The sequence below is a fragment of the Triturus cristatus genome, chromosome 3_2, assembly GCF_964204655.1.
Source record: "Triturus cristatus chromosome 3_2, aTriCri1.1, whole genome shotgun sequence".
In the NCBI taxonomy this organism is placed as follows: domain Eukaryota; kingdom Metazoa; phylum Chordata; class Amphibia; order Caudata; family Salamandridae; genus Triturus; species Triturus cristatus.
The window spans coordinates 176,919,479-176,932,331 of NC_140584.1; the positions used below are offsets into that span (position 1 = coordinate 176,919,479).

The following is a 12,853-nucleotide window of genomic DNA, read 5'->3' on the forward strand; positions in this document are numbered from 1 at the left end:
GGTGCAAGATAGCCTTTCAATAGTAAAAAAACGAAATTGACAGTATTTCACTATCAGGACATGTTACACACACCAGTACATGTCCTACCTTTCACATACACTGCATCCTGCCCAGGGGGGTCCCTTGGGCCTACTATAGGGATGTCCAATGTGTAAGAAAAGGGGAGAGTCAGGCCTGGCAAGTGGGTACACTGGCCAGGTCAACATGGCAGTTAACAAACTGCACGCAGGCACTGCAGTGGCAGGCCTGAGACATATTTTCAGCACTACTCTTGTGGGTGGCACAATCGGTGCTGCAAGCCCACTAGTAGCATTTGAGTTACCAGCCCTGGCACACTCAGTGCACTTTACTAGGGACCTACTGGTAAAACAAATATACCAATCATGGATAACCAATCACCATTCCCAATTTAACCAGGGAGCACTTGCACTTTGGCACTGATCACCAGTGGCAAAGTGCACAGAGCATCTGAACCAGTGAAAACGAAATCCAACACAGTGTCAAAAATACAGGAGGTAGAGGCAAAAGTCAGGGGAAACCACGCAAAGGATACCATGTCTAACAACCCCGTGTGAGTTTTCCCTACCTAATAGGTCAGCCTTTTCAATGGGACACGACTTGGGTTTTGCTGATTCTCTGCTTGTGGCCTTAGGACTCTGGGAGCTTTCCCACTGTACATGTAGTGTGAAAGTGCACGTGCCATTCCTACACACATTAGGAAGTAGTGCTTACCTGATGTTTTTAAACATGTCTTAAACCAGCCATTGCAGGCCTGTGTGTGCGTACTTGCACACATGATGTTTTTACACATGTGTCAAGCATGCCATTGCAGGCCTCTGTGTGCACAATTGGGCTCATGCTCAGGTTGGCCTTTCTAGATCACTGGTTAATCCTCAGGGGACCTTTCACTACCACAAGAGCACACGTGGTGTAAGTCTTAAGGGGTGAAGCAAGTGGTAGTTGAAAGGCAGGCCAGGCACAAGTGTTCCCTGCCCAGGTAGTGAAGAATACCCACATGTGTTTTCACTACCTATGAGGTTTGCTCTTCTGGTAGGTTAACATGGAGGAATGGTTGAAATTTCTTCAGGCTGAAATTTTGGTTTGCATCATAATGTTTCCTATCATTGTATTCACAATGACAAATTATCTTCTGCAGTAAAGGTGTATTTGACATTAAAAGCTTAGAAATGCCACTGCTATAAAGTGCACATTTCTCTGCTCTAAAACTCTGTGTGCGCCTTTTAATTTAACTCCAGTCCACAATGAAAGCTGGGGGAGTATATCTGTGTTCATTCCCCAGCGACAGTTATAAACATTGGGCATGCAACTGGAACAACAGACCTCTGCCATTTGAAGGCCTGGCTGGATAGTTTTGATACCGCCCTCTGAGAAGCAAGATTTTGGCCCCACTAAATCTGCATTCCACGGCCTCATTGCAGTCCGAAAAGACATTTTGGAGAGAGATCTATGGTTCAAAGGGAAACCCTCTGAATCACTTCCAACTTCAAAGGTACACTATAGTATATCTACTTGTGCCATACTTCAGCACGGTAGAGATACACTGGGGATCGGATTGCCTTGTGCAGAGCCGCAAAAGTACTGATCGCTTCTAAGGATGGGGCCCATGCATCATAGTGGCCTCAACACGGTAAACAACCTTTACAACGCAACTTTTACAACGCACTACCATTACAACTAAACTTTTACAACGCAAGTGGATTTACAACGCATGCCATTACAACGCAAGTCTTTACATCGACTTGCGCTAGATGGCGTGCTAACATTACAAATAGTGTAGTTTACTATTCCAACACCTTCCCTACTGTTAAGTGGACTGGAGTTGGAATAGTAAATTACACTTTTCTAATGTTAGCACGCCATCTAGCGCAAGTCGATGTAAAGACTTGCGTTGTAATGGCATAGCGTTGTAACTCCACTTGAGTTGTAAAAGTTTCGTTGTAACAGCACGCGTTGTAACAGCACACGTTGTAACGTCATACATCCCTCAACACGCATAAGCATAGTGTTGGTGGTGAGTGGATTCACCAGTTGTGGGGACCCCATATCTCTGAAGTGTGACACGCCGACTGCATGCTCATTGCGTGCAATGTCCGATTCCCAGATTATGATCTTTGGAGGGAGTGTGTACCCAGAATAGTGCCTCATTCTACCTTGTGCGGTACTGCTTAACGTGCACCTCTCTGTGAACAGAATTGTCTGGTGAGACCTGTGTAATGAGCATCATTTGTTGTGCCTCATTTCCAGGGAGGTATGGACTTTGCAACCCTTTGTTGAGTGTGACTGGAATTGTCTAGTGCGACCTGTATCGACGCGCACAAGACATTGTGCTTCATTTCCAGGGAGGTACTGAGTTTGCAGCTCTTCATTTATATCCGAACCACTAATGGCCTGCTTTTAATAAATTTATGGATTACCTAGGTTTGAAAACTAATCACACCAAGTCATATGGAATGACATGTGGCCCTAAACTGTCTAAGATAAGGAAGTTCTTACTTGTTGGTGAGGAAGTTAAAAAAAAACATCCCTTCATGTGTCCTGAATGTAAGAGGTTTTCAATTCCAAAGTGCAATTGACATAATCTTTAGATTATCTAAAAGGATGGACATAAACCAATAATATAATTGCTCTGTAGTTTTAAATGTAAATGTGTATCAGTCACTACATTTGGTGGGGGCATCGAGGGACAAGCAAACTGTAAAGCTTTGCCTTGTCTTACACTTTTGAACCACCTATCCACTTTTTTGCTTTTGCAAAACTGTTGTTTTTACTTTTTTATTTTTGTAATTAAACTCAATTTGTGATTTAGTTCATTATTCTTCAAATGGATAGTTGTTTGAGTGGTGTTACGTGAAACACACCTCATTTTTTCTCTATAGATTACTTTAGTGCTCAGGCCACTCCCCCAAAGGAGAACTAAAGTTAACTTGAGTGGAACATGTTTACCTTTCTGGGTCCACTGGTTAGTCAACTCGGAGATCAGTTGTAGCTTATATGGGATTCTTGCCTTTCTGTCCCATATTCTCTCAGATTTCCTACGATCACGCTGGAGGAGTGTCAGCAACCAACAATACCACGACTCTAAGCTTTCATGGTTCTAATGGCGTAACTGGTGTACAGTACTTTTCTGATTTCAGATAATGGTATAGGTAGGCATTTTTGCAAATTGAGCTAAAACTGAACCCCCCGGTGGGTTTGTATTGCATAGCTTGGTGAAATAATTACTACTCCTTTACTATCGTTTTTTTTCTTTTTGTACCCGTACAGCCCAAAAGTGATCAAATCAACATACGACATCTTACCTCTGGGAACTGGGAAGTTATTAAAATCCTATCGTATGATGAAAATTCTCAGAAAATGTAAGTAGACAGCTTTATGTTACCATTAATGTACCTAACTCTTTCAGGTCTATTAAGACAATTAATTTTTTGGGCCATAATAATCCATGGGAGACTTCTGCAAGAAGCAAAGGATTAGTGTAGAAATGTCCTAAATTCCTAGATTCCATGTACGAGATGCGGAATCTAATAAGCAAATGGACAATATTCCAAAAGTATAATCGCCTGAGAGACACCTAGACATTGTGCTGGGCGCCGCTTGCTGTCTATTAGTTGATCTACAGAGATTTGAACAGAAAAAGTTCTGAATGCACTGAGACGCAACCTTTGATTGAGTATGCAATTTTACCTGTGTGAGCTGCTACTGTTGTAATGAGAGAGTTCTCATATGAAGCTGTGAAAAAACAATTAGGGATCTAAAGACTCAGGTGCAGGTTCACTAACATTTTGTATTGGGATTGCATCACAAAAGTGACACCTGCTGGTGCAAAGTATTGTTTTAAGATTCACTTTCCAGTTTAAATCCTGTTTTCCATTGAAAAGTATACATAAAGTAACTCAAACCTACATGTGTGCTGCACTGTGGAGTGCACAAGCAAAGTGAGAAATGTGTTAAACTATGTCCAGTACTTTCCAGTACAAAACCTATGCTTGACATCACACACACACACACACACACACACACACACTTACACTACAGTGCGAGAATGTGTGCATTAGCGCAAGGCAACCAAACGTGTGTTAACCCAGGGAGAGAGAAAGAATGCATAATTTAGTAGATATGGGACTATTTTGCTCTCGCCTTCTCACGCAACGCAGACCAGCAAGTTTTGTTTCTGCACTGCATTGCAGAAAACTGCTCCTTGGTTTCCCAACTATAGAATTAATTGCTGTAAAAATAGGCAGAGTAGCTTATGAGTAGGAGGCACAAAAAGGGTTTCTGCTTTATAAATTCCTGTAGAAATGTTGTACTGCCTCTCCTTCAACTCCAATTACAGGGAATAAGGTCCCAGATATATTTTTAGTAGTTCAGTTCCTATAGTTTGGAAGGTATATGTTTGCTTCAAATGAAAAAAATTATGAAATACAATTTATTTTTATATTACCCATAAATTATACAGCATCATTTACCTTGAGACTTATACTCTTACCATTTATGAAAATAGGTAATTGTTCTTTGGTATGCCTGCTGATGCTTTAGATGAGGTAGAAATGAGAGGACCTGAACTAGTGAGAGCATAATGAAAATGAAGAAGATTGAGAGCAATTGATTATCAAATGAAAGGGTGGAGAGTTTAGAGCTGCCGACTTTGGAACTTGTGAGCCAAGCTTTAATCCCGCCATCATCTCAACATCCTATGATTCGGGGCCTATCACTTAACCTCCTTGGACCTGAAAACATGAATCTTACCTTGTGTGATGTAGCCTGCCGCTCAAATAAAGAGCTCCAATGCCTTTGGGCCGAGTTTGCTCTATATAAAACTGCAAAAATAAATAAATGAATAAATATTTGTTTTTTAAAGGATCTGTCCATGCATTAGAGCAGTGTCGTGCTGTTAGAAGACTTTGTTAGCCATTAATGGTTTGACTGAGTGGAAGAACCACTCACTGTAAATTACTTCATTGCCATACTATGTTTTACACAAAAAACGTCAGATATTGAAAACGGTGAGGCATAGCGCTCTTGTACAAACTTGCCATACTTCCAAAAGAGCATCTGAAAGCAAGCTACAAGCTACAGAGAGAAGATAATGTACTTCAATGTCCACCAAGATAGTGGAGTGATGTTTTTTGCCATCAGAGCTAATATGGTTGTCAGTCACTGAGGGGCAATACTAAGTAGTTGTGGGAATGGAAAGAGACATATGTATGTTGATCAATGGTATCTCAAATATAGATGTTGCCACCTTTGTTTCCTAGTGTGATAAATAAGTTGGTTGAATTGAGGAATTGGACTTTGCTGTAGGGATTTCAATTTAATTGTACACTGAAAATTTACATGCATATGCCAACCATGACACTTGCTGATAATACAGCTATTTATCTCATATACATTGTGCATAATTGTGATTACATAAGCTGATAACAGATGAAGAGAGTTTTTCCAATTTATGGATCACCATTTTGTAGGTACAGTATGTAAGTGTATGCACCCAAGTGAAATCATTCAGTCACCCTCAAATGTTGCATGGACTTCTTGCAGAGAAACAGAGAGTTTAAATTGCAATTTTTTCTTTGAAATATATTCTCTAGTGCTGCACCGGAGAGAGTTAATTATTTGGTAATTGGAGACAAATTTCTGTTAAGTGGAATCACAGTTCTTGTCTGCACCAAGTGTGCTCAACGAGCGCACTCACGGCGGTGTATGTCACTTTGAGCTCCATTGCTATTCAAAGCGAGTAGTAGCACAAAACATTCTCTCCACTCCAGCACTTTGCCTTTTAGCAGTGTTAGTAATCTAGGAAACTGCAACATTACTGGTTCTCCTGATGCCTGCATATTTACCATGAGGAGGGATCATTTTGACCTTGGCCAATGCAGGGCATCTGTGAAAAAATGCCCATCCCACCAAACTTGTGGTTCAACCATCCCATGAATAAGTAGTGGAATTAATAAGGTCTCCACTAGTGGAGCCTCACCTGGATCCATCAGTGGAAATACTTGGTTTGGCGGCATGTTTGCCAGATAATTATGAGATCACCAGGAAAGTCACCAGCCCAATTTAAGGCGGGGCAAACACTAAGGCATTTCCCTACAACGGGAACACCAAACTGTCTACAATTAAGGATGGGGTAATGTGGCTGGGACACATGCAATGTTGCCTGAAAGAGGCAGCACTGGAATGAAAGGATGATATGATATTTCCACGTGTCGTATTGTATTTATTAGAAAGGTTGCATTGCATTACTTAAAAATGGATAAGTAGGAAAAAAATCATACAGTGAATTTAATCCTATCTCAAAAGCATTGTGTCGTTGGTCAATTGCTTATAGACATTGTGCATGATGGATTCAGGGTTGAAAAAATGTAAAAATATACCTTATGTTATTAACGGAACTTCGATGGTCTGATATCACCCCACGTCCCTACTTTTCTGCCACTATTATATGCCAATCAAATGAAAATTACAAGATGCTATCTGTGCTATAACAATTATGTTACCGGTGTATTAATCAACAATATCAAAAAACAATGTTTCCCTTCACAAGAAAAAGCACAAATTAAAAATAACGCAAATATAATTAAAATGACTTTTGATAAAAAACATGCTAAAAGACATAAAACATCAATTGAAGTGATTTTGAAGATGAATTGCTTACAATGATGGAATATGAGAAAATGTGCTTACAACCATTCTTGTAACTGTCCTCGACAACATTTGATTGTCATGTTTTCTAGATCGAGTAAAACGAACAATGTAACAAATTGCTTTATTCTGTATATTTACATTTTAATGTCTAGCAAATTTGTTTTGGAACAGTTATTTCTTGAGCACAGAAGAGTCGCCTAGAGGAAGACAACTCTACAGGTAAATATGCGGCATGTTTTGTTCCATGTGCAACCGTAAATTAAATACTATCTATCTATCTATCTATCTATCTATCTATCTATCTATCTATCTATCTATCTATCTATCTATCTATCTATCTATCTATCTATCTATCTATCTATCTATCTATCTATCTATCTATCTATCTATCTATCTATCTATCTTCTTTTGCTCTCTCTCTTCTCTCTCTTCCCTGTCTCTCCCCATCCTTCTTCTGCTCCTTCTGTCTCTTTCTCTCACAATCTTGATTTGTTTCTCCCATTCTATCTCGCTATCCCTTTCAGTCTCTATTTCACCCACTTTTTTATTCCCACTATATTAAGCTTTTGCTCTTTATTTTTCTCACACTTTCTCTCTCTCTATCAGTCTATTTTGCTCTCTCGGCGTCTCTGTGGATTTTTTATCTGTTATTATTATTTTTAATACTTTATATGTATTTTAGAATCATAGACAGCATTACAGATAAAAACAACACAATTCGTCGTTCGCTAAAACGACACTAAAATATAAAAAGGATGCAACAGAGTAAAACTATTTCCTTAATAAAGCATGTTAGCAATTGAATAATTGTATTGTGCTGTGTCTTTCTATATGTTGTAATAGCGCTTTAGCTGAGCAATAAACTGTGTTGTTCCTCCATAAATATCATATGTCCACCTTCAAGTAGGAACCTGTGTGCAGATACACAGTAGCTTAAACATGTATCTGACTCAAATAAAGCATTTGCAATATTAAACACGGCATCATCCATTCGTTGTTCAACACCTCTCACGAGCTATGTTTTTTTGTGTTAAAATGATGACGAACAACAACAACAAGACCTAATATGTTCGGGCACTTAATTCTATTTACTTTCCTTTCTGAATAGAAATTGGAGTTTACTTTCTCCTTTCACAACAATTCTAAATATAGTGTCATACTAGCCCTCTTTACTTCTTTTTATTTATCACATTTAGGAAAACTCAAAACTAACCAACCTCTGAGTCACCAGTCACCGTGTTCAAATAAAATACCCTGTACTGTAACAGGTGTATACCACAAGAAGGTACATCAATATGAATGCAAAAACTTTGAAAAAAATGTGAAAAACAAGATAGCACCTCACGTGCGCCCCACCAGAGGAGCTTGCTGGGTATTTATTACCAGAAACGCTCACGTCTTTCATCATTGGTTGCTATCTTGTAAAAACAAAATAGTGTGGGTGTCCAGAATAACCAGTGAAACCAATGAAAATGTGTGTCAAAATCACACCGAACAACCCTGTGAGGATAACATTGAGATAAGTCCCACTATTATCACCAGGATACTTGTATTCACTACTCGTGGGCTTATTCAAAATAAAAACCAACTGCATGTTTGCAGACCATAGTATGCTGGGCCAAAATGATGAAATGATGACGAACAGACGCGTTAATCCTCCCCCAGGGTCACATTAATGCAAAGCTATTTGAAATATTCATTAGTGATGCTTATTCTCAAGCAACGGCTGCAGTAAACAATGTGCAGATACAATTACCTCTTTAAATAATTAAACATAACGATGGCAAATGTTCAAATTAAAGCAGGCTCAGTTTTCATTGTACTTACTGTTCTATTAAAAAAAGATAAAAGCAATCAGATGATAGCATATTTATCCAATAAACAAAAGAGGGTTAAACGTGTGCCTTAGATTATTTGTTATTTATTTAGTAGGAAGCAAGCATCCTCAAAGTTCAGCTTACTTTATAAGAACTTCCAGAAATGTACCTCATCTCTCTTGAAATTTAAGAATCCCAAGTTAAGCAAATAATGATTCCAGCTGGCAACTCAAAATAACCGTTTGTGACAACTCTTGCAGATAAACATCTTCTTTTAAAAAAATCCCAATATTAGTGTTTTGTTATTGAATAAAATAATGCACATTGAGACAAAGATGACCAACTCAAAGCAGCACAAAAGGTCGCCTAGTTCCTTAGCTTGCCCAAAGGAATGATTGTATGGGTGTAGGACATTTCTTCCACCCGAGCACATACCTACGGTGCTAAAGAAATAGAGACGCCGTGTCCGGGAAATACTTTTCATTACTATGGGGCATATGTATCAACATCACCATTTGCGATTCTCAAAAAGCGATTTTTAAAGAATCGCTATTTGAGAATTGCAAAACGTGATGTATTTAAAAAATTGCAAAACTTTTGCGATTTCTTAATATTCCTTAATTGCGATTAGCAAATTGCGAAATCGCAATTAAGGAATACCTGCCCATTCATTTCTATGGGCCAGGAGACCCATAGGAATGAATGGGAAGTAATTCTCAAATAGCGATTCGCAATTTGCTAATCGCAATTTGAGAATAATTTCAAAGGTGCAAGGGTGTCATGATGACACCCTGATGCACCCCTGAAATGAGCATGTGTGTGCATATGGCGCACATACATGCCCTAAGGGCATGTTTGAGCGCCACGTGGCACTTTGTAAAATTCAAAAAAGTGCATTTTGAAAGGAAATCGCAAATTACCACCAACTGGAAGTTGGTGGTAATTTGCGATTTCTTAAGGATAATTTGCACATCTTGGGTGCTACTTACATATCATTTAAGAAATCGCAATTTGCAATTTCTTAAATGCTTACGCAAAATTAAGAAATCGCTAAATTAGCAATTCCTTAATTTTGCGATGGGATTTGGCTCATACATCCCGATTACCGATTTTTTAATCGCAAATGCTGTTATTTTGCGAATCGCAGCGTTTGCGAGTAAAAAATCGTTTGATACATATGCCCCTATGTCTCCAGTAGGACAAGCCAATTTGACGTGAAATCAGTACTCCAGTATGAAGTGCTAAACAGCCAGCACATCTAGACCAAAGTGAAACCACTTGCCAACAAATGCTGTAAGGATAGGCATCGACTTCTGGCCCTGATGCTGTCTTGGAGGAAGCAGAGGTGAAAGATACATTAAAAGACGACCCTTTTCCCTGAGATCTCAGTACGAAAGAGCACCCCTGCAGCTGGCTTCAGAGACAGCGGTGGGTGAAATTTGAAAACATTTATTTGACATAGTTGTATGAAATTTTGGGAAAATCATGGAAAATTAAGCATTATTACACAAATTGCGAATTCATCCTTTAAGGCAATATTGTAGCGCAAAAAGTGCCCTCTGTCAGTCTGTCATGCAAGGATGCAATTCATGCCAAAAACGTAGCTTAAAAAAACCACAACTGCCGCAAACAACTACCCACTTTTGTTTTTTTTTACATTGTAGGAGCACGTCCATGCTACAAATTTGTCGTTAATGGTGATGTCATTATGCGACATTGAGCAATTTCTGGAGTTTCATAATATGCATAACGGGAAATTCTAAAAATTAGGTGAATTAGGCCTGCATAATCCCCACTTTTCTCAGGCCTTTTCAGAGACCACACTGCCCTGTCCACTTCACACAGTTTGAAATGCAGCACCCCCAGCTACTGAATATTAAGCTATATATGACTGAAAATGCTCACGGGCATATCTTGAAAGAAAACTTAAGCTTCCAGTTCGAAATATAGGGTCTGTGCCAAGAAGCCACCTTGTAGGATTGATATACCTATACGCTCAACTAGTGCATCATATCACCACTCCTAACCAGAATGACACGAACATTCAAAACCTGTCTCATTTAGTTTTAGCTGTAATAGAACACTGCAGAAAAGTAGGGTTCCCAGCTCAATGGGAGGAATAGACTCCTATGCTTACTTCCACACAGGAAAGGGCCATAGTGGTGTCTTTATTGGTAAAGAAAATAATCCTCCTATTGACATACAATGGGTGTCTGGAATAGAGGTCCATAGGAGCATTAACACTAAAACAGCATGATATAATGTACAATAACCATCATTTGATTGCAAATAAAATAAATGACAAAAGGCATATATCTTTTTTCTGTCGATTATTTTTGGTTGATATTTCCTAAAAATGAATACCCACAAAAGTACTATCTGTTATGCCTTAAGTATAATTCTACTTCTATAAAAGAGCACAAACTATTCTTATGCCATAAAATCACAAACTCTCACATAATCAGAAGACAAAGTTCCAGCCAACTTTAGTAGCAGAGCAACTGTGAAAATGAAAAAGAAAAATAACGTATCTTATAAGATGATGCGAGAATGTATAACTTACCCAATAGCTGGATCATGGTAGATAACTCCCTTTTCGTTTCGGGATCCTGCACTCGAGTTTAGGAAGGGGCATGCTAATACAATATACATATCGGCATAAAAGTAAACCATTGCAGTTCACAAAATAGACTTCTATGTGTGCTACAGTCTTAATAATGTCCCCAAGGGTCTGACCACATACATGGTAAAGCGGCGGTCGGCCCAAGGGCTGTCTGTCGGTGGGACCGCCACCAGCACCCTGTCGGTGTTGGTCTCACCAGCATCGTAATGATGTTGTTAGTCCTTACTCTGTTCTTGCTTGGGGGCATTGGTTCAGCTAATGGAACTGGTCATCCTGGCATGTATAGGTTCATCTTACACAGATTTGGGTGTTGAACCAGAAGGCACAAGTAAATGTTGAAGCTCAAGCAGGAAAGAAAATGCCACTATGCATTATAATGATTACAATGATCTATGCAAATTTCCTGATAGTGTTAAGGACACATGGCTGAATTCTTCCCTATGCAGTTGTGTTTTATACTCCATAAATTGCGATTCGTGGTGTAGCCAGCTGTTGAAAAAACAAGGGGTATCAAAGCTGATTCCTTGATCCCATCTATGGAGCTCAAGTATTTATTTTTACTATGACCAGGACAGGCTCAGTGCCCTTTGGAGGTCTAAAACTGATAATAATGATCTCATTCAGTTCCACATGCTCGAGTTGTCTCATGAACTCCCTTTCGAATATGTTGGTGGAGAAGGGAATATTGCTTCAATACTTTAGAAATGCATCTGTCCATTGCATGGCAGTCTAGAAACTTTTTAGAGACTGTTTTCATAGCTCATTATTTTGCAGAGAATAGAATAAGGAGAAAGCCGAATGAAATGATGGAACGATAAGGTGATTGTTCTGCATTATTGGAAACAGATTCTGAAATGTTGTTGGTTTAGACTCAAGGAACATTAAGGTCCCTGCTACATATTGGGCGCCCAATCTTGATATATTCTGCAGCACATTTTTATTTGGATGCCACCCAAGCAGACTGGGTCTGTCTGCTTGATTACAAAAAATGAGCAACCTTCAGGGCAAGCACAAACTCTTTTTTTATTGATGGTCAGGCATCAAAAAATCAATTTCAAAACATTTCAGTTGACATCTTAGTTCATCTCAATTACAATACAGAAATGTTACGGGGAAGTGCAGAAACCTGATCGTTTGTCGAGGTCAACCTTTGTAGTAGAGTACAAAAAAAATCTAATAGAACCATCTGCTTCACCACATGCATTACTCCAGATCCCCTTGAATTTCTGCAGTGCACCCACCCTTAGAATTCCTCTAATTTTTTAAACCAGTCCATTTTAATTAGCCATGTTTCAAATGTTGGAGCAATCAGGGACTTCAACTTTTGGAGAATGAATGACAATGGGAATCAGGTACCCAATAAAAAAGTACTGTTGCTGTCTCAACATTCGCTGGCGGTTTAGGATCGGGATCCCAGTTAACCCCCACTGTAAGTCTGGTTCTATTCGAGCGTGCAACTTCTCACTAACAAAAGCAAAGACTTTATCCCAAAAGACAAATAGTGTGGGACAGAGAAATACAGTATGAGGCCAATCGCCTTGCGAATGCTCACATTGAAAACATTTTGCGGACTAGGCCAGAAAAATTTGCTGCAAGCGATGTGTGGTATAGTAAAGTCTCCATTTAGAATAGAGGGCCAGTCGCTTCAAATTCACTTCTCCGACTGACTTATGGTCCATGCAATTGTACCAGCCCCAAGCAGCGTAGTCAAGTTTCCCCTTTGTATATTTTCAGATCGAGGCAAAT

At 39.2% G+C, this 12,853-nt stretch overlaps 1 protein-coding gene across 1 annotated transcript in view; it reads left to right on the forward strand.

Annotated features, from left to right (window-relative positions):
* The window catches only part of DPP10 (dipeptidyl peptidase like 10), a 1,675,128-nt gene that overhangs the window by 1,426,850 nt on the left and 235,425 nt on the right, over window positions 1–12,853 (forward strand). The window contains exons 14-15 of the mRNA XM_085647459.1: window positions 3,287–3,378; window positions 6,839–6,886. Coding sequence (XP_085503585.1) covers window positions 3,287–3,378; window positions 6,839–6,886 — 140 coding nt within the window. The remainder of the gene's footprint in view (window positions 1–3,286; window positions 3,379–6,838; window positions 6,887–12,853) is intronic.